This window comes from Phocoena sinus, chromosome 10 (assembly GCF_008692025.1).
Source record: "Phocoena sinus isolate mPhoSin1 chromosome 10, mPhoSin1.pri, whole genome shotgun sequence".
Lineage (NCBI taxonomy): Eukaryota > Metazoa > Chordata > Mammalia > Artiodactyla > Phocoenidae > Phocoena > Phocoena sinus.
In genome coordinates this window covers 8,512,039-8,535,037 of record NC_045772.1, presented here as the reverse complement: position 1 = coordinate 8,535,037, position 22,999 = coordinate 8,512,039, and the positions used below count along the sequence as shown (strand labels likewise).

The 22,999-nt window shown below is 41.1% G+C and overlaps 1 protein-coding gene across 8 annotated transcripts in view; it reads left to right on the top strand.

Moving 5' to 3' along the window:
• The window catches only part of TNRC6B (trinucleotide repeat containing adaptor 6B), a 261,599-nt gene that overhangs the window by 158,781 nt on the left and 79,819 nt on the right, over positions 1–22,999 (top strand). For all 8 annotated transcript variants that reach the window (XM_032645308.1, XM_032645301.1, XM_032645306.1 and 5 more), the window contains one exon: positions 16,892–16,979. In XM_032645308.1, coding sequence (XP_032501199.1) covers positions 16,892–16,979 — 88 coding nt within the window. The remainder of the gene's footprint in view (positions 1–16,891; positions 16,980–22,999) is intronic.

The window sequence follows — 22,999 nt, the reverse complement described above, 5'->3', positions numbered from 1 at the left end:
TAGACCATCTTTTCATGTTTTAGATGTGATCTGTGAACTATGTGTTCATTTCCTTCACCTACTTTTCTATTGGATTGTTGGCCTTTTCCTTATTGATTTGTAGGAGCTCTTTATGTATTACGGAACCTAGCTCTTTGTGATATAAATTGCTAATATATTTTTCCCAGCAAATACTGATCTTGCTCCTGGTGGGTTTTATCATAATAATTGTTTTAAAGTTTTTAAATATCTGTATTTTATATAGATACAACAATCATTTGTTTATGAGATCTGAGTTTGTATCACAGTTAGAAAGTCTTTGTTCACTCTGTAATTATGAAAAGAAAAATTAGCCAGCTTCTTCAGTGCTTTATTGATTTCCTTCCTTCCTTCTTCCATTTATATTTAAACCTTTCCTTCATCTGGAGTTTATTTTCATGTAAGGTGTTGAGATATGGGTCTTAATTCTCTAGAGTCATGGTGGTTCTTGAGTATGTCTCAGAAATGGTGTGTATCTCATACCCCCTGTGTATCAACCATAGCCCCTCATCTGGTGCTTTATGCATAATAGATGCTTGATATGGAGGAGAAGGGGGAAGACACCGCTGCCAGAAGCAGCAGCAGCAGCCGATAGGCTGGGTATTGTAAGGTGCTTTCATTCATCATATCTAATCAGCACAACCAGTCTTCAAGATAACTAGTATAACCCCCATTTTATAGATGCAGAAACTGACTTAGAAGCCAGGTAATTTGTCCAAGTTCCTACCATTAGTGTTTGAGAGATACATGTAATTTGATCTTGAAACTGTCATACTTCAAAGAGTATGTGTTTTCTCTTCACCTGGTGACCTTGGTAGAGGGCTCTGCTTGTAATTGACCATGCTTGGATATGGGGTTGTGGGAGGTGGAATCAAAAGAACTTTGAAGATGTGGGAAACTGAGGGTCCTGAAACACACAAAAAAATACAGAAATACTGCATACATTCTTTGAGACTCTCTAGACTCAATTGATACATAGAAAGCGTAATTCTTAACTGCAGGGAAAAAAAGATCTTGATCCCTTGCTTAAGAGAAATTTAAGTGTTCTCTCAGAAAAACATGATATTTGCACTTAGCTATTACTGAGAGTATTAAAAACATAGATTTGAAATTCCTTAGATTTGGGTGATGCTATTAAAGATTACAATAGTAAATTACTCTCTAAAAATTTTCCTCAGGTTACCTAAGTAGAAATTAGGTACAAAACTGCCTTGAATATCATCTTAAATGGAATTAGGCATCCTGTATCTGATCTTGAAGCATCAAGCACAGGTACATGTTGGCTTAGTTGTTCCCAAAAGGCTGTATGTAAATCGTATTTTAAATTTTGAGTCATTTTCCCACTGTTGTATAATTTTAATTGAAAAAATGGGTCATGTAAGTTCACGAGTTATTTTTACTCTGTAGTTGGTTACTTATTAAACATGCTTATCTTTCAGAAATGTACATATCCCTCAAGGTAACTCAGTTATTATCATTCAACTTGCTAGGTTTAAATGATAACTGGCACACAAGAACATGACTTTCCGTTTTTACTATTCTGAAAATAGAGCACAAATTAAGAGCATTGAGAAGTAGGGTACGACTGTCACCTGTGGAATCCTGAATTCAGAGTTGATTTCCTTCTCTGCTAATTTTTCGATACCAAGATAAGTGTCACAAATAGCACCCTTTCTCAGAGGATTTCCAGAATTAGAATAACAGGCATAGACTTAATAAAGTGATAGTGATGCATTATAATCAGGAAGCTTACACACTGCCTGTCTCACTCATTGTTTGCAGTATACTGTGTGATATCTGAGGAAAGGCCAAATCTCTTCCATTTTAATTTCTGAATAAAATGTTTGGCTTTCTCTTAAGGCACAGATCTAGAACGATGTACAAAAATCACTTTCCCTGGAGGCCTGCAATATGATAAGACCCCTCCCACCTTGTTCAGAGGAGAGCCAAATGGATTATTGTTTGAATTTCCTTTTTTTCTCCCCCCCTTAGATCTGAGTAATGCTTTTAAAGATTTTCATGCATGCTGTTTAGCCCTGTTTCTTACGTGTGCAAGTGGCTTTCACACATAGCCCCGAGAAAGTGGCTTGGTCAGTGAGAGAGGAGGGTCCAGAGCCTGAGGATAATGGCTCCCAGTTAAGGGCACACACTTCCCAACTCCCTTCTCCTGTGTAGGTGGGCAACAGACCTTCCACCATCTCTCCAAACTTTCCAGACCGTTCCATTGGGAGTGCACACACAAGGGTCCGAACCTCAGACCAAGGCTTCTGACTCATCTTCTTCAGAGATGAGGCCCTGCTGGGGATAGACATGTGGAAGCACTTCAGGCATTTTGATATCCTGCCCACTGAGTCCTCCTGGATACACGTGGACACTGCATACTCTCATGTCACATTTTAATTGCTTTAAAATTGCCTTTTAATGGAGTTTCCACTTACTGTGATTTTGGTTGAATTGCTAACAACCTTACTGATTTCAAAGATCAGTTATTATACTTTATTCTCTTAATATATAGTGATTGTGTTTGACCACGCGTGGAAGCAGGCAAAGGAGGGTGGGAAAGCAGTATAACAACAAAAGCACGTAAATGTTTGTGAAAGCAGCCCCACTACCTACTGTTAATAAGTTGTCAGCTCTTCCCCTAAATAACATGTGCCTCCCACTGTGGGTTCTGATCGATAAGCTTATTTTCTTTTCTGCTGAGGAACTGTGTTTCATCACTATTTTATAGTGATTTCTGGAACCCTGGCTTGGACTCCTATACCTTGTTTCTTTTCGCTTTCTTTGCTGTTGAATACTAAGGGTAGAGTGTTTCTCTGGCTTTTGTGTGTTTGTCTGGCCCTTAAGGTTTAAACATAGTTTTTAGTGGTTCCAGGATATAAATATTAGAGTATGTGGTATAGCCCTCATCCTGATGCTGCTCCTTAGCCTGTTCGGTTACTTGTAAAACTACTCCTAATTTCAGGCTGTCTTTAGGAACCTAGCATGTTAATTGTAGCGTGTGGGAAAGTACATTCAGGAGTAAAATGTGAGATGGTGTTAACAAAGATTTATTCACCAAATCTTAGCTCTTTAAAACCTAAGGGGTCCTCTGAGCTTGAAGAACACCTTAGTTTGAGGCAAGCAAAACCAAAAGAATGGTTGAAAAATTAGCAGATTTGATTCAGAGTTATAATATGAACACACTATATAGGTGTTACCAACTGAATGGAAACATCAGGAGAAAATCCCAGTGAACATGCTGGTAGTTTATAGCAGTCCAGAGAGTTAAAGCAATGAAATAAAAAGGTCTAAAAGTTCAGACATTTGCCTTATTAAGCTTTCTTTTACAGGAGGCTTCATTGCACTTAAAAATGAAACTTTACACTCATAGGAACATTATCCGTGCAGAAGCTCCGATTTAAAGATTTGCCATCTTAGGGAACAGTGTGCACAACCTGGGTGAAATTTTTTTTTTTATTTAGTTAATTAATTAATTTATTTTTTGGCTGCATTGGGTCTTCATTGCTGCGTGCCGGCTTTCTCTAGTTGTGGCGAGCAGGGGCTACTCTTCGTTGCGGTGCGCGTGCTTCTCATTGCGGTGGCTTCTCTTGTTGCGGAGCACGGGCTCTAGGCACATGGGTTTCAGTAGTTGTGGCTCGCAGGCTCTAGAGCACAGGCTCAGTAGTTGTGGCGCATGGTTTAGTTGCTCCGTGGCATGTGGGATCTTCCCGGACCAGGGCTCGAACCCTTGTCCCCTGCATTGGCAGGTGGATTCTTAACCACTGCTCCACCAGGGAAGTCCCAACCTGGGTGAAATTTCAACTGATAAATCTCACTGGTACCAGTGCACAGTCAGGGCTCTGCCAGGAAAACAGGCCATTCCAGGTATTCCATGTAGGAAAGAGTTTTTTCCTCTTTCTTTTTTTTCAGCCCCTTATTGAGGTATAATTGACATATACTAAACTGCCTGTATTTGAAGTGTTCAGAATACACTGAATTTTGAACTGTGTATACACATGATAAGGAATGCACCCTTTATCCCCCAAAGTCTCTTTTTGCCCATTTGTCAGTCCTCCTTTTCACCCCTTCCTGCCCCTTACCAGCCCCCAGGTAACCACTGGTCTGCTTTGTGCCCTTGTAGATTAGTTTGCATTTTCTCGAATTTAATACAAATGGAACATACAGTACTTCTCATCTGGCTTCTTTCATTCAACATAATTATTTTGAGTTTTATCCGTGTTATGTGTATCAGTAGCTCATTCCCCTTATTGCTGAGAACCGTTTCATTGTATGCAATCCCACCATTTGTTGATCCATTCACCTGTTGATGCACCGTTGAGTAGTTTACAGTTTTCAGCTCTTACAAATAAAGCTGCTGTGACTAATTCATTTAGAAGTCTTTGTATCGGATGTATGCTTTCTTTTCCCTAGGGTAAATACCTAGGCAAGGAAAGGCTGGGTCATGCGGTAGGTGTCTAACTTTTTAAGAAAATGCCAAACTGGTTACCATGTAACATTCCCACCATGAGAGAGTTCCAGTTGCCAAGACTTGGTATGGTCCATTTTTAAAATTTTGGACATACTAATAAGTATGCGTGTGGTATCACCTCACTGTGGTTTTAATTTGTTTTTTCTTAATGACTGATGATGTTGAACATCTGTTTATGTGCTTATTTGCCACATCTGTGCGTCTTCTTTGGTGAAGTGTCTGTTCAAATCTTCTGCCCGTTTGAAAAATTGGGTTTTCATATTAATGAGTTTGGAGGGTTCTTTATATATCTGGATGCACATTCTTTATCATATAAGTGATTTGCAAATATTTTCTCCCGGTCTGCTGCTCTTTTTGTTCTCTTAACAGCATCTTTTGGCGAGCAGAAGTCCTTAATTTTGATGAATCAACTTTATCAACTTTTTTTCTTTTGTGGATTGTGCTTTTAGTGTTGTAGCTAAGACATAATTTGCCTAACCCAAGATCACAATGATTTTCTTTTCTGTGTTTTCTTTTAGTTTTATATTCAGGTCTTCGATCCATTTTGAGTTAATTTTTGTATGTGGTGTAAGGTATGGGTTGAGGTTCTTTTTTAAACATATGGCTATTCAGTTGCTACCCCACCATTTGTTGAAAACAGACTATCCTTTCTCTGCTGAATTGCCTTTGCACCTTTTTCGAAAATCAGTTGTCCATTTCTGTGTCAGTCTATTTCTGGAATCTGTTCTCTCTCATTGAACTTTTTGTCTATGCCGCTGCCAATACTGCGCTGTCTTGATTATCGTACCTTTATAATAAGTCTGGGTGTCAGGTTGTGTGAGTCCTCCAAATGTTCTTTTTAAACCTTGTTGGCTATTCTGGGTCCTGATGAATTTTAAAAAGAGCTTGTCAGTTTCTACTAAACAAAAAAAAGTCATGCTGGGATTTTGATAGGGATTGTGTCAAATCTGTACGTTAATTTTGGGAGAATCCACATCTAAACAATGCTGTCTTCCAATCCATGAACACAGTATACCTCTCCACTTATTTAGGTTTTAAAATTTTTCTCTCATCAGTATTTTATAGTTTTCAGTGTACAGGGATTGGACATTTTTTTAATCAGATTTGTCCTTAAGTATTTTGTAAGTTTTCATGCTACTATAATAGGATTTTTTACAATTTCAATTTCTGATTGTTTGTTGCTAGTATATAGAAATAGAGTTGATTTTGTATATTGATCTTATATCCTGCAACCTTGCTAAAGTCATTTATTAATTCTGGTAGCTTTTTCTTTTGTAGAACCCATTGTATTTTCCTAGAAGAAAAGGTTTTTTATAGGGAATTAAAGGCTCACAAAACCATTAGGAAGTCTGGCTGGGGTGGGGGAATGCAGGGAGACCACTGTTATTGTTGATGAAAGTAGAGTGCTGGGTTCCCAGGGAAGCAGTGATCTCAGCGGCTGCCTGCAGCTCCAGTATGGCTCCAGTTCATCTGGAAGCTGTTGTAAAAGTGGAAAGTCCTGTCTGCCGCTGCCTACGTGTCTGCTTGCAACTATTTTTAGAGAATACTGACTTCTGCCTTCCAGACCAAGAGAGAGCCTCTCATTGGCTGTGTCCAACCTAGACCAGACAGAGAAAGGGATTCTGGGAAATGTTGTTCCAGCCCTTTCCCTGCAGTGCAGGGAAGACTGTAGGAGGCCGCAGTGGTAGGCTGACAGACAGTCTGGCACAGAGGACTTTGGGAGAGACACATGTGAGATCGTGCACACAGTCTTGGAGAAGTAACTTAGCAGTACTGTGAAAAATAGGGGTGTGAGGTAGCTGTAACTCAGAAAGATGTGATTGCTAAGAAGGCAAACTGGCTCTTTGACTGTATTGGCAGTGAAATATTATCTGGGACAGGTAAGAAGTGGCAGGTCTACTCTATTTGGTCTTGCTTTAACCGATAGTTGGATGCGTGTAGACAAACTGGACATGTTTAGGGGATAATGACCCCAGTGGTGAGGGGGCAGAAAGCCAGGTCACATGTGAAATGTTTGAAGAAACTGAGAAAGCGTCAGGGATGCATGATAGATGACTACAAATACGGATTTAGAAGACTTAACTTGTGCGGTCTGAAAAGGAAGGCCTAGGACCAGTGGGTGGGAGCTATAAGGAGGTAATTTCCAAAGCAATATAGAGAACTTCCTACACAGCTGCACTAAGATTGAATAGAAGGTTTTGTTATAGATTGCTGGGCTGCATGGCAACAGTATATAAAGTATAAGAAGAATCATTTCAAATTAGGTGTTCCTCAGGTACCATTCTAACCCTGAAGGGTTTCGCAGGGAAAAACCTCCCGCATCGTTGGTTATAACTTTTGCCACATGGAATTTTTGAAAGTGAAAACAAGGTCTTTTAAATGTATTATCTTCCTTTGATTTGAGTAATTCCAAATAAACCTATTCCTTGCATGTGCCTCATCTATGGAAAGTGGGGGAATTTGTGAGATGCTTAGAATCAGAGGTTATATATGCAAAAGTATTATTGCCATAGTTAATTGATTCTGAAACGCAAACTCTTTTTACGTTTGACATACCTGAAATCTGCACGTACCCTGCAGTTGATGGTCCCCTTCAACTATTGATGCCTTACATTTGCTGTCATCATGGATTTTTTGCCTGCACACATTTGGTCCTAGCTATTCCTGATGTCATCGTTTCAATTGAATTTTATGCATATTTGATATTACACAAGTTGTTTAATTGACTTTTAATGTATCTTTATGAAGATTACACTGTAATTTGGCACTGAAACACAGATGGGAATAGCGAGGCATAAGCTTGATGTTAATGAAGTTAATATTTATCCTTGGAGAAGTAACTACAATTCCATAATTTCCTAGAAAGAACAACCAAGTAAGTGCATTGTACCTGTGCTATTCAAAGTAAGGTCCAGGAACCAGCAGCTTGTTAGAAATGGAGAATTGTAGGTCCCAACCCACACCTACTAAATAAGAATCTGCATTTTAACAAGATTCCCATTAAAGTTTGAGAAGCATTGTTTTGCGCAGCCTCTTGTAGAAAGGTAAGTCATATGTAGAAGGAGAGGTGTTAATTTTGTTAGACGCACAAAAGAATAGCCTATTGCATATTACACAGTGCAACTGAAGGCAGGAGAAATTTCTGCATCCCTCTAAATTAATGAAAAATATATTTACCTTAATTTTTCTAGGTTTTCTTCCCATGAGCCACTCAGTGTTAGAATGATTTTGATGCCTCTGTCCTGTTTGGCCTTGTCTACTAATTTAATACCGTGTGCAAATTACATTAGCATCCCATTAAATTCCCTCAGTCAGATCCAGCAAATGAAAATATGTTCAGAACAAATCCAACACAGATCTTTGGAGTATCCTGCTATGTGATTCCTCTGCTGAAATGGATTTATTCCAACATGCTCTCTTTCTGTGTGCATTTTTAATTAAAAACACTCTAAATGGATACTTCTGGCACTTTGCTTAACTCTTTTCATTGCACTCCTTTTGTTAGTTTTCCTCACTCCAGATATGTGTGGTATCATTAATCCTTAATTGGTTATGAATGTTAATGCTTTTGTGTCTAGTTATTTTCCTACTGTTTTATAAATTGCCGAGATTACCGTTTGTCTTTTAAGGAAATAAACGTCTATACAAGTCACATATATTACGTGTGCTTTGGAAAGCTTATATATATATCTGTGCTGGACAGAGTTCTTAGTGTCAGACAATAGAATTAATTCACTCTCACTGGTGCCAGGGGTTTATTAAATGGTGATGCTGTCTCACAGATCCTTGGGAATCACACCACGGAACTGGCGGCCCCACGGGAGCTTTTTCCTCTTCCTGTACATTCAGGAAACCGCTGTTAGAGGTTTTGGCTCCAGGACCACATCATGTCTGTTCCCTGAGAAGAGGGGTGCCCTGTGCCCTGTCGGTTCCCTAGTAAGGTCATGCACGAGCGCAACTTACTGGCAGGACATAAGTCACATTTCAATCTCTAGTTGTAAGGGAGTCTGGGAAATAGGCCAGAAGGGGCTTGGAGTTGACGTTGGCTGAATTGATGCACTTATCCACCGCAAAGTCAAATAATAGCTTTTATTACTAGCACAGCACTAAACTTCTCAGTAGAAGGATGATGTTACGAATTGCATGGTAGAGGAACATTTTAAATATCCAGCGGTATCATATTTATCACATATCAACGTACCGAAGACGCAAGGAACCTTGACTGATGAAGCTGTAACAATTTGAATACATTAGAGTGAAGTGTAGATTCTAGAATATTTAAGGGAATGCATTTCTGTGAATGTCACGGCTAAAATGTTTTCTAAAATTCTTTTTGACTCTTATGTGACTTTCATAAAGAGCTGTTAAAAGAGTTGTTTAAAGTAGAAGTCCTTAAAAAATTTTAAACAGATAACTAAAAGATGAGTCAATGTTTGAGGCTCTTTTTTTAAAATTAATATCTTTATTGAGATAATTGTAGATTCACATGCAGTTGTAAGAAATAACACGTCGAGATTCCAGGTACCTTTTACCCAGATTCTGCCGATGGTTTCTTCTTGCAGAACTGTGGGACAGTATTACAGCCAAGATACTGACAGATATAACTCACCGATCTTATTTAGATTTCCCCCGTTTTCCTTGTGCTTATTTGTGTATGTGTGTGTTTAGTTCTATAGTCTTGTCACATGTAGGTTCGTGTATCCACCACCACTAACAAGATACAGAAGATGCATCACCATAAGGACCACTAGTGTCACCCTTTTTTATAATCACCCTGCCTCACCCCACCTCAACTCCTCAATCCCTAACAACTACTTCATTCATTGACAACATTCATGACAACAACATTCATTTCAGAATGTTCTGTAAATAGAATCATACAGGACGTAACCTTTGGGATTGGCTTTTGGGACTCCCTTACAACCATTGGCTCACATACCATAATTCCCTGGAGATTCATCCAAGTTGTTGATGTATTGATAGCTTGTTCTTTTACAGTATTGGTTTGCTTCTGGCATGTTTCATATGTTGTATCCGTTCGGGTCTGTCTGCCTCAATTGTGTAGAGTTGGTTAGGAACTGGGACCAAAGGTGCCGCCACACTTACTGACCAGAGAGCATCAGGTGTTGTGGCCAGTTATCCCCACCTTCAAGAAAAGAAAGATGCTCTTTATTATCTGGACACACTTTCCTGTTAAGATGAACCCTGTCTGTTTAGCTGAATTGAGGTTCTTAGTATCTTTACACTCCAGTCAGCATATTGGTGATTACTGCTTTCAAGTATGAAATTGTCAGTCCTGCCTCTGCTTGATGTTTGAGGCATGATGGGTTTGGGTTTGAGCAATTCAGGAATCATTGGTCATGATTCTAGTTTGTGAGAAGAAGTTGATCTCTTACCTAGATTATTACAAGCTATGAATTCACATATCCAAGGTTCTGGTACTTTGAAAACACCAATGGCACTGTAGGCTGTCTTCAGAGTACCCCAGAGTGCTGGTAAAGATGGAGCGCAGAGCGAGAGCAAGAGCAGAGGTTCCTCCCTTGAAGATGTTGTCTGAGCTGTGAGACGAGATGCAGCTGTTGAAAAATTTAAACTGAGGGGCTTCCCTGGTGGTCCAGTGGTTAAGATTCCATGCTGCCAATGCAAGGGGCCCGGGTTTGATCCCTGGTGGGGGAACTAAGATCCCACATGCCTCAACTAAGCCCACGTGCTGCAACTAGAGAAGCCTGCACCCCGCGAGAAGACCCAGCTCAGCCAAAATAAATAAATAAATAATTTAAAAAACTATCACACACACAAAAATTTAAACTGAGAGCTCCAGGAGGACAACAGCACTGCATCTAGTTTGCTGCTGGATCTTGGCCTCTAGCACAGTGCTTGGCGTGAAGTGGGCACTGAGATAAAGAAGGAAGGACGGACGTAGAACAGAAGCTTTTAAGAAATGGAATGCCTAGTTCTTTTGATGTGAGCAAGGACTATTACAAGATAAGTACAGAAAACTCTGAAGGGTGTGTGTGTGGTTTTGCTGTGGGGGGTTGGGGAAGGGAGGGAGAAGAATATTCCTCCCCTCAAAAAATAAAGCCCCAAATACACACCATGCACTCTCCCATCTCAGGACCCTTGTGTTTACTGTTCTCTCAGCCTGGTTGGTCACTCTTCTCCCAGATAATTTTCTGCATTTCGGTCTCTCACTGCCTGAGAGAGGCCTTCTGGGAGCATCTTGTGTAAAGTAGCTCACCATCTTCCCTGTCCCTTCCCTCTTGGTCACTCTCTAGCCCCTTTCCCAGCATTATTCTCTTCATGGCATTTGTAATGATTTCCTGGTGTTGTGTATGTGTGTGTCTGTCTCCGTCTAGACTGTCAGCCCCTGAGGCCACTGTTACATGCCCAGTGCCTAGATCAAGGCCTGGCACATAATAGTAACTCAGCGTATGTTTGTTAAGTGATTTAATTAGGTGCTTTGAGGCTTTTCTCTTGAACACGTGTCCCACGGAAGGGATAGAAAAGTGTCGCTTGCTCCGTAATCATGCATTTTGGTAACATTTAGTAGAGGGCCTAGTGTGTCCTGGTATTTGTGCTCAGCGCATATGATAAGAGAAAGGGCAACTCCCCTGCGTCCAGAGACTTCATTGGTAGCAAACGTAGACCTGTTTGGCTTGCTGTTCTACAGTGTGATGGGTGCTCTGAGGGAGGCATGCCAGCCCCTGGGAGGACAGAAGCAGGAGCTCTGGAAGTGTTGACCCGGAGGGGAGAAATGGGCCTTTTCATTGAAGGTGAGAATTAGAGGTATCGGAAGTGTTGGTTATGTGTGTGCACCCCAGTCCCAGGTTGCCTCCTTACTCAGTTATCAGGAGATGTGTCCCGGTTAGTTTGAAAAGTGCAGTCACTCTCACGAGAGCCCTGCTCCCTCTCTGACCTCATCTGCCGCTGTCTCCCTCACTCCCTCTGCTCCAGCCTTCTTGCCAAACACCCCCGTGTCATTCCTTCACACTTACTGTTCCCTCTGCCTGGAGTGCTCTCTCCCAGGTAGCCGCATCTCCCTCGCCTCGTGGGTCTCCATTCCTAGGCCACCTTATCAGAGAGGCCTTTTCTAACCCTTCTTCAGCTCACCCTGCCCCGTCCTCCTCGAGGCACTTGTTGCCACCTGAAATGTATATTTGATACGTGTACTTCGTTGTATCTTGGTTGATGCCTATCTACCCCACTGGAACGTAAGCCCGCCCGAGAGCTGGGGTTTGGTTTTGTTCCTGCTGTACCTCCAGTGCTTAGGAAAGTACCTGGCTCATAGATGTTTGTTAAAGAAATGGGTCAGTTCCTGGGCATCCTGGTAGAAGGGAAGTGAGACACAGAGGAGCCCCCAAACCAGCTCTTCCTCCCAGAGCCCTGGTCAAAGCAGCCATGCTATAGAAAAGTCATTTTACATGCTCTGGTGCTGCCAGTGACTGATAGCATCTGCCTTGGAACCCCTCGAGGACCAGACAAGAGGCACGGCAGAGGTGGTGAGGTGTACAGAGGAGGGCGAGTTTCTTATGAATTGGAGTTGTCAGGGAAGGCTTTATTGAAGCAGACGGACATTGAGCTAAGGCTTGACAACGGGGTAAGATGTCATTGGGCAACAAAAAGGAGGAAGGTTTTTGTGTCAGGTCTGCACAGTGGATGAGGGAAGTGTAGAATTTGGAACTGTACTGTGAATGGCCCTGGATGTCAGCTCGAGGGAATTGTCATCTGGATATTACAGCTCTGGACACCCCCAGCATGGCCTCAGAACCTTGGAGGCTTTGGATGTGAGAAGCAGCAGGTTTTTAGGAATGTCAGCATCGTTATTCTTCAGTGTTCTGAACTTGCATGCAAAACAGGAGTCTTGCTCTGCCTCAGCTCAGGTGAATATTGGATAATCTCCCCTTTTATTCAGATACTGCCTTTCTCAAAAAAAACCTCACTTGTGGGCTTCCCCGGTGGCTCAGTGGTTGAGAGTCCGCCTGCCGATGCAGGGGACACGGGTTCATGCCCCGGTCCGGGAAGATCCCATATGCCGCGGAGCGGCTGGGCCCGTGAGCCATGGCTGCTGAGCCTGTGTGTCCGGAGCCTGTGCTCCGCAACGGGAGAGGCCACAACGGTGAGAGGCCCGCATACCGCAAAAAAAAAAAAAACCACACACACAAAAAAACTCACTTGTACATACTTCTTGCAACTAATGGTTATTTGTAAAAAAAAAAAAAAGAAGAAGAAAGAAGGAAACTGTTGATTTTCTTCCCTTTGGACATTTTTAAGAGTAGTTTTGGCTTTTTATCATTGTAGATTTATTCTCGATTACAGTATTTACGCTTGTATCTGGCTGTGTATTTAGAGATGGGGGAAAGTATCAATGATTTCTCCTGCTTCTAGATCTAGAAGCATTTGAAGGTTAACTGAGACCCACCTAGTCCCTGCCATTTGTATTTGATTGTTGTATGGGAGGTTTGATTTTTGAAGTATAAATAGATATGTTTTAAAGTGTAGGCTTAGCACAGGAATTTAGAGTAGTTGTTCTCAACTCCAACTACATGTTAGAACCACTTGGGGGTGGGGGCTTTGGGGAAAAAACCCCATTGATTCCTATGTAATCGATCTGGAGTACTGCCTGGGCAGTGGTTTTACTGATGTTTGTTTTTTGGTGTTTTGTTTTGGGAAACAACCTTGAACTTACTCAAAAGTTACAACTATGATTTTGGGGGAAAAAACACAACACTTTTTTCCCTTAATAATTAAAAAAAAATTGCTGACCCAATGTCCCATCACGTGCATCCTTTCCCCAATAATTAGAATACTAGTGTATTTCTAAAAAACACGAACAGTCTCCTATGTATGCACAATAAAACCATCAAAAAAAATTAACACTGATACATTACTACCATTTAATCTTTAGCTCCTTTTCAAGGTTTAACACTGGCCCCAGTAATGGCCTTTATAGTAAAAGGATCACACTTTGCAATTGGTGGTTGTATCTCTTCAGTCTCCTTCCATTTGGAACACTTCCCCAATCTTCCCTTAGTGTTCATTACCTTGAAACTTCTGAAGATTGCAAACCAGTAGTTTTGTAAAATGTCTCTCAATCTGGGGCTGTTTGATGTTTCCCCATGGTGATATTCAGGTTATACGTATCATAGGAGTGATGCTGTGTTCTCAGAGCATCCAATCAGGTGACTCATAATTTCAGTTTGTCCCATTATTGATGATATTCACATAGATGATTGATTCAGGTAGTGTCTGCCAGGCTTCTCCTCTGTATGATTACTATTTTCTCTTTTATAATCAGTAAGTATTTTTATGGTGTGATGCTTTAAAACTCTGTTACATTCCTTGTCATTTTCAATGTATTCATTTACTTATTTCTATCTGTATAGACTGATGTTTTCCTGTTTTATGCAATGACCTGTAATCTGTTACTATCATTACTTATTTTAATTGTCATATTGTCCCAGATTTAGCTTGTAGGAGCCCCTTCAAGCCTTTGTGACCATTTGACGTGTCCCATCATTTGTAGATTTCCTTGCTTCTTGGCAAATAGGCATTCCAGGCTCATTTTGTAAGTTCCATGTTCAAGCCCCCACATTAGCTCTTTTTCCAAAGAATTCTGGTTCTCTTAGTAAAGAATGGTATTTAGAAGACATAATCTGGGTTCGAGGTGTGTTCATACCTACAGTATTTGGACGTTGCTTGTTCCCAAGCCCTCTCAGTGATAGAGCTAGACAATAAGCGTGTGTGTTTGCATACATGAAGGAAATATACACATATAGGCACACAAAGTTGCATCTACTTTTTTTGTTATGTCAGTCTCTATGTGTTAAAAATCATGAGTTCATGCCAATAACTAATTCTGATCCAACGTTACAGGGTTCATTTGAGATTTCTCCTTTTCCATTTGGTAACTCCTTTTTTCAGTAGTGAGAAACCTGATTGTCATCATCGTTAATATATTGACTTATTGGTCAATCCCCCATATGTAATGGACCTCCCATCACCACCACCACAGATGCCTTCCCTGCATGGATGCCCTCTTCACCCCTGTTAGGCTCTGATGCAGCATAGAGATGTTTTAAGGCTCCCCAAATGGTACTAATGTGCAGCCAAGATAGAGCACAACCGAATTAGAAGAAAAGTGAACCCCACACTTTCTGATTCATTATTAAGCAAATGGTAGGCTTTTAAGTCAGGCTTGGTTTGGGAAAATAATTTCTTCCTAAGGAAGTGAAATTTAAAGAGAAGACTCAAGTCTACCAACACACAGAGTAAAAGATCAGGGTGAAAGCACAGCCTGTCTCCTGGAAAGCTTTGAAAAATATTTGTTTTGGAAATAAATCTGCTTGTCGTGAACATAAATTTCAGTCCCTTTCCCTGAATTACCTGTTTATAGGAAAAAATATTTGAAAAGGTTAGTTGTTTTTTAAAAAGGTGTCTCATTAAAGACTTAACTACTTTATCTTCTGTTTCCAATGTTTGTTTATCACTTGACATTTTGAAATAGTAATGTATAAAAGGGATCACACAATTCTAAAAAAAAGACTGCTTTTTATTTTTCTACATTGCATTTAAAAAATAAACTTTTAGTTTTGCAACTTAATGCTTTTTAGAGCATTGAATATTTAAACAGGAGATATTCAGGCTGTGGTTGCTCTTTTTCTGTAGTCAGTTTTAGTTTAAAATATGGAAATCAAGTTACAGTAACTGGGTCATGAGGAACCCCATCTTCTTCCATTTGCAGCCAGAGGAAGCGAGAGGCCGTAGGAGCCAAATATAACAGGATCTGTGGCCAGCCTACCTTAGATGGTCAACATCTATCTTGCCAATTTTCATAAGTCCATTTTCTTAAAGCAGTCCACGGCTGCAAGTGGATTTTCACCAAGAACTTCACACTTAGGCTGATGGCACACAATCTGACTCCAAAGAAATCCAGCCTTAAACCTAAGGAAATTACAATAAAATCTCTTCCTTGATTTTATTTTTGAAGTGTTCATGGAAGTGGCCTTGGAGTATGAATCGTGGACTTTAGGCTTTTGTATATTAATGCCCAGAGATACAGAAGGAGAAAGGGCAGTATTTGTGAATGTAGAAAGAGCCACTGAAAACTTGATATATAGGTAAAGCACTTATTTTTTGTTTGTTTATTAGTTCTTGTTTTCTATAAATAAAGCATTATTTACCTATTCATGAGAGTGTGCCTCAGTGTGGGTCCTCAGTTCCTTTTAGCTAGGTTGAGTGAGTTTCACTCCCCAAACTTGAGTCCTTCAAGGACCATCTTTGTGATCTTTGTCACGTCTGCAAACATTCAACATTTTTCTTTAATTTCTCTGACATTTAATTTAGCCTTTATCTAGGTGATATCTGTGCAACCGTGGACTCGGTGTGTCGGATCACCTAAAATCACAAGTACTGCAGGCAGCATCTGCTCAGAGGTTGGAACTGGGAGCTGGATCCCTAACTCTCCTTCCAGCTCTGAAATTCAATAAGCATGGCGTCTGGAGTTTCCTGCCTTGTGGCTACACCACACCAGTGGTTGTTTATGCATTTTTCCCAGTCAATACATAGAAGTTGACAGCTTTCTATATATATTAGAATATTAGACTATATGTAAGAATATAATATATAATAGAATAAATATTACATTTTACAGTTATTTTTCAAATGTGAGTTATAAGTTACATTATCTTAGTTTCTTAGGATTCAGCATGTTTCTTCAACTAGATTCTTTTTTATGTTTTATTTTGAGGAGAGCAAAACCTGATGATCTTAATTGTCAAATCACCCAATAGGGAATACATGGGTTTGTAAGACCTTCAATACTGCCTTAAAAACACAAGTAGAAAACATGTAAAACATACAGTGTTAATAATGCAGAAGAAAAATACGGAATTTAGAACATAGGGTTTTATGTTCACCGCTCTGAAGATGTCATGGGAAAACACCTAAGTTGTGATAAATACCTGTGTACCAAAACTGAAGTCATGTTCTGCATTATTTGTGAGGAATATTGTCAGAAGCCAACTGGATGTTGTCATATATTCGAATCAGGTTCTTTGCTGAGTGGAAATACATTAATCTCGTGTGTGTGTGTGTGTGTGTGTGTGTGTGTGTGTGTGTGTGTGTGTCTGTGTGTGTGTTTAGGAAGATATTATAAAGGCTCTCTTTAATGGGTTTCTTTAAAACCAAACTTAATGTCATGTTTTGCAAAAGGGGTTACAAACCAAAATAAAGGGGATAACTAAATGTGGTGAGTTTTATGTATCCTCCTAGCTTAAGTAGAATAGTGTGCTCAGTCAGAGATGAAATGTTTGTTGCCTTGCCTACCATCTATAAGCATTTAATTTGCTACACAAATAGACTGTGGATAGAGATGTTTAACCTTGTGTGACATTACTTTAACAGAGAGAAGGAGCAAGAAAGGGAAGAACAGTTAATGGAAGACAAGAAAAGGAAGAAAGAGGATAAAAAGAAAAAAGAAGCCACTCAGAAGGTGGGTTTTACCAATTAAAGTCTGTCTTTACGTAGCCAAGCATCTAGAATAAGTAACTGCCTTGGTTTGGATACCTGACAATCTTAATAATGCTACTTGAGGCATTAATTTACTTAAGAGTTTTAAGGTTTGAAAGTGGGAGAAAGTTAAAGACCTGCATTTGTTACCATAAAGTAGATGTTAAATTAATGCTATAGCTGATTTTATTGAAAACAACAGTAAACAATACTGAGAAAAGCAAGAGAGTTACCGACACTGAAATGCTTGTACTGTTTCCTTATTTGTGTCATGATTAATCTCCATTTTCTTAAGCTTGTAGAATAACTTTTCAAAGCTTGCCATTTGCCCTGATCTTGTCCTTCTGGTCCACCTACAACATTGTCATTTATATGAGTCTACCTTTTGATAATTCTGTAAAGAAATCTCCCTCAGAGAGGATCTGGTGGGCTTGCTTCATGCTCTGGGGGAGATAGTATTGCACAGCTTTGAGGCATTTGCTTGGGGAAAAAGAGATGCTAAAAGAAAAAAAGACAGAGCTTCCCTGGTGGCGCCGTGGTTGAGAATCAGCCTGCCAATGTAGGGGACACGGGTTCAAGCCCTGGTCCAGGAAGATCCCACATGCTGCAGAGTGACTAAGCCCGTGCGCCACAACTACTGAGCCTGCGCTCTAGAGCCTGCAAGGCACGACTACTGAGCCCGCGTGCCTAGAACCCGTGCTCCGCAACAAGAGAAGCCACCGCAATGAGAAGCCCGCTCACCACAATGAAGAGTAGCCCCCGCCCTCTGCAACTAGAGAAAGCCCACGTGCAGCAACAAAGAACCAACACAGCCAAAAACAAATAAATTTATAAAAAAGAAAAAAAGACATAGGACCGACAGCTGTCAACTGTCAAGTCTTAGTTGAAGTGTTTGCCTGACAGTGTTGTGGGCAACAGAGAGTGGGTAGACCTCCCTGCCCTGCCCCCTCTGCTGAAGAGCGTGCCCCTCTGCCCTGGCCACTGTCTGAGCTAACTTCCCCCACCTCACTGCAGACTCTGGCTCGGCACGGTTGCATTTCTGCCTTTGCAAAGTGCCCAGCAGAATCACTTTGCCTCTAGTTCTTGTTACCACCACCTGAAGCACTTGGGAAGCAGGGCCTCAGTGTGAGACAGGTTTGAGGGTCCCTGCTGTGGAGCCAGGTTACTGAAGCTAAGTTTATGGAGGGGAAACAGTTACCAGCTTCAGAGGGAACCCTAGATTTAGAAACAGACTCTAGAAATTCGAACTCAAGGGACACTGCAAGTTACCCCAGCACTGTTGGATAGAGTGGTTCCCATTATTCTGTTCTCTGAATTATTGAAATCATTTGGGAGTGCGGGCACAAAAAAAAACAGTGGAAATATTTTCTGAATTGGATTGCATATGACGCTGCCACATTAAACATGTGAAATGTAATTTATCTTTTCTTCAAGACTTAATTAAAAGGAATATTTATTATTGTTTGGTGCTGTAATAGACTACTGTGCTCCTTAAGGTTTTGTCTGCTTTTAATTGTGTTTCTGGTTCTATTAATAGTGGTGTGCTCACCATCACATCTTCATGCTGTCAGGGTACCTGCTTCTAATCTGAGCTTGTTAGAACTACCTAAAATGACAGTGAAGAGCCTGAATAAAAATGTCAGATGACGACCCAGAGGCTTTTTTTTTTTTTTTTTGTGGTACGCGGGCCTCTCACTGTTGTGGCCTCTCCTGTTGCAGAGCACAGGCTCCAGAGGTGCAGGCTCAGCAGCCATGGCTCACGGGCCCAGCTGCTCCACGGCATGTGGGATCTTCCCGGACTGGGGCACGAACCCATGTCCCCTGCATTGGCAGGCAGACTCTCAACCACTGCGCCACCAGGGAAGCCTCCAGAGGCTTTTTTTTTATACTTGGTGGATACTGCCACATTCCACGTCATCAAGGTTGTGATGTGAGGTCCACCAGCTCTAGGGTATCAGGGGCATTGTACCCACATGCACTGACCTTCCTACAGGAGTGATGGGACAGTGAACCTCAGTGAAGGCTTCTTTCCTCCCTCCCTCCCTTCCTTCTTTCCTTCCATTTATGGCTGCCTTGGGTCTTCGTTGCTGCGCGTGAGCTTTCTCTGGTTGCAGCAAGTGGAGGCTGCTCTTTGTTGCGGTGCGTGGGCTTCTCATTGCGGTGGCTTCTCTTGTTGTGGAGCACAGGCTCTAGGCGTGCGGGCTTCAATAGTTGTGGCACGTGGGCTCAGTAGTTGTGGCTCATGGGCTCTAGAGCCCAGGCTCAGTAGTGGTGGTGCACGGGCTTGCTCTGTGGCATGTGGGATCTTCCCGGACCGGGGCTCGAACCTGTGTCCCCTGCATTGGCAGGCAGATTCTCAACCACTGCGCCACCAGGGAAGCCCCAAGGCTTTCTTCCTTTAGGGCATTCACATTTCATCTACTAAATGGGTACAAAAATTGGATTTTGCAGTCTGTGGGAATACGTGGTTATAAGCTGGCCCCTGGGGAACCTGAACAAAGGCTGCTTACAAGAATAGGCCTAATAGAGTGATTGTTTTAGGCAATGTACAGTTCATCCTCATTCTTCACATAGACAACAATGTTTTTTAACCTGAAACGTCAATACTAGAAGTGATTAATAAAATGTGCATCTGTAAACCTACGTTGTGGATCCTACTAAGAAAAATGATTTAAAATAAAAGATGGTGTGGATTTATTTGAGAGTGAATTGGGATTATTTATGCAGAGAATTTCATATATACAGCTGGACAGTCTCCCCCGTGTATTTGCATCTGCATTAAGAACTGGTTTAAAAGTTACAACAGGGGCTTCCCTGGTGGCGCGGTGGTTGAGAGTCCGCCTGCCGATGCAGGGGACACGGGTTCGTGCCCCGGTCTGGGAGGATCCCACGTGCCGCGGAGCGGCTGGGCCCGTGAGCCATGGCCGCTGAGCCTGCGCGTCCGGAGCCTGTCCTCCGCAGCGGGAGAGGCCACAACAGTGAGAGGCCCGCGTAACGCATAAAAAAAAAAAAAAAAAAAAAAAAGTTACAACAAAGAGGAAAATCACCATAAATGAAATTTCAAATGGTTAATTATGAACAATAAAAATTCACTCATTTTTGTTCAGAAATGTTCTAGATTGGCTGACACAGGATCTAGGCTTAACACATGGCCTTTGATATTGTTTTATCATACTGAACCATTGTGTAATTTCAGAATTAGATTCTGATTTAGCACTTTTAAGGAGCGAGCACAAAGCTCACCATGGGACTGTCTTAGTGGTTTCTGACCTCACTGTAGAGACAGCATCTCAACTAGGAGGCATAAAATGTGCTATAATGCAAAAGTGGTAGAGAATGTGCCAGAGGTTCTATAATGGGGTCATTCATTCAGTCAGTCAGCAAACGTGCTATAATGCAAAGAATGGTAGAGAATGTGCCTGAGGTTCTATAATGGGGTCATTCATTCAGTCAGTCAGCAAACATTTGTGGTGCCTCTTCCTAGTGCTTCCACATCTTTCTCTCAGCCTACCCCATTGCTTTACAATCATCTCTTTCTGTCTACCCCATTAGACTGGCTCTTAAGTTTCTCAAGACTTTATTCATATTTGTATTTCCAGTAACTAGGACAGTGCGCAGTGCAAAAGTGTCAAAAAATGTTTGTTTGGGCTTCCCTCGTGGTGCACTGGTTGAGAGTCTGCCTGCCGATGCAGGGGACATGGGTTCGTGCCCCAGTCCGGGAAGATCCCACATGCCGTGGAGCGGCCGGGCCCATGAGCCATGCCCACTGAGCCTGCGCGTCCGGAGCCTGTGCTCCACAACGGGAGAGGCCACAACAGTGAGAGGCCCATGTACCGCAAAAAAAAAAAAAAAAAAAAGTATAATAAGTGAATGGGGATGGCGGAGTCAAGATGGCATACTAGGAGGATGTGGAATTCACATCTCCTCACAACTAGGGCACCTACCAGGCACCAGTGGGGGACCACGGACACCTAAGGGGACGGGAGGAACCCCCAGCAACGGGCTTGCGGGATCTTAGTTCCCAGAGCTCTGAGTCCAAACCACTGGACTAACAGAGAACCTCAGACCCCAGGGAATATCAGTCGGAGTGAGGCCTCCCAGAGGTCCTCATCTCAGCACCAGGACGCAGCACTATCCCACTGCCTGCAAACTCCAGTGCTGGACCTCTCAGGCCAAACAACCAGTAAGACAGGAATACAGCACCACCCATCAAAAAAAAAAAAAAAAAAAAAAAAAAAATGAAATGACAAAAAAATGTTACAGACAAAGGAGAAAGGTAAAAACCTACAAGACCAAATGTAGACGAAATAGGCAACCTACCTGAAAAAGAATTCAGAGTAATGATAGTAAAGATGATCCAAAATCTCAGAAACAGAATGGAGAAAATACAAGAAACATTTAATAAGGATCACAGAGAACTAAAGAGCAAACAAACAGTGATGACCAACACAGTTACTGAAATTAAAAATACTCTAGAAGGAATCAATAACAGGATAACTGAGGCAGAAGAACGGATAAGTGAGCTGGAAGGTAAAACGGTGGAAATAACTGCCAGGGAGCAGAATAAAGAAAATAGAATGAAAAGATTTGAGGACAGTCTCAGACCCTCTGGGACAACATTAAATGCACCAACATTCGAATTACAGGGGTCCCAGAAGAAGAAGAGAAAAAGAAAGGTACTGAGAAAATATCTGAAGAGATTATAGTGGAAAACTTCCCTAACATGGGAAAGGAAATAGTCAATCAAGTCCAGGAAGCACAGAGAGTACCATACAGGGTAAACCCAAAGAGAAACACGCCGAGACACATATTAATCAAACTAAATAAAAGAAAAAATATTAAAAGCAGCAAAGAAAAAGCAACAAATAACATATAAGGGAATCCCCATAAGGTTAACAGCTGATTTTTCAGCAGAAACCCTGTAAGCCAGAGGGAGTGGCAGGACATATTTAAAGTGAGGGAAGGGAAGAACCTACAACTAAGGTTACTCTACCCAGCAAGGATCTCATTCAGATTCGATGGAGAAATTAAAACCTTTACAGATAAGCAAAAGTTAAGAGAATTCAGCACCACCAAACCAACTTTACAACAAATGCTAAAGGAACTTCTCTAGGGAGGAGAAGGAAAAGACCTACAATAACAAACCCAAAACAATTAAGAAAATGGTAATAGGAACATAGATATTGATAATTACCTTAAATGTAAATGGATTAGATGCTCCAACCAAAAGACATAGACTGGCTAAATGGATACAGAAACAAGACCCGTATATATTGCTATCTACGAGAGACCCACTTCAGACCTAGGGACACATACAGACTGAAAGTGAGGGGATGGAAAAAGATATTACATGCAAATGGAAATCAAAAGAAAGCTGGAGTAGCAATTCTCATATCAGACAAAATAGACTTTAAAATAAAGACTATTACAAGAAACAAAGAAGGACACTACGTAATGAGCAAGGGATCAATCCAAAAAGAAGATATAACAATTGTAAATATTTATGTTCCCAACATAGGAGCACCTCAATATATAAGGCAGATGCTAACAGCCATAAAAGGGGAAATTGACAGTAGCACAGTCATGGTAGGGGACTTCAAACACCCCACTTTCACCAATGGACAGATCATCCAAAATGAAAACAAATAAGGAAACACAAGCTTTAAATGATACATTAAAAAAGATGGACTTAATTGGTATTTATAGGACATTTCATCCAAAAACAACAGAATACACTTTCTTCTCAAGTGCTCATGGAACATTCTCCAGGATAGATCATATCTTGGGTCACAAATCAAGCCTTGGTAAATTTAAGAAAATTGAAATCATATCAAGTATCTTTTCTGACCACAACGCTATGAGACTAGATATCAATTACAGGGAAAAAATCTGTAAAAAATACAAACACATAAAGGCTAAACAGTACTCTGCTAAATAACCAAGAGATCACTGAAGAAATCAAAGAGGAAATCAAAAAATACCTAGAAACACATGACAATGAAA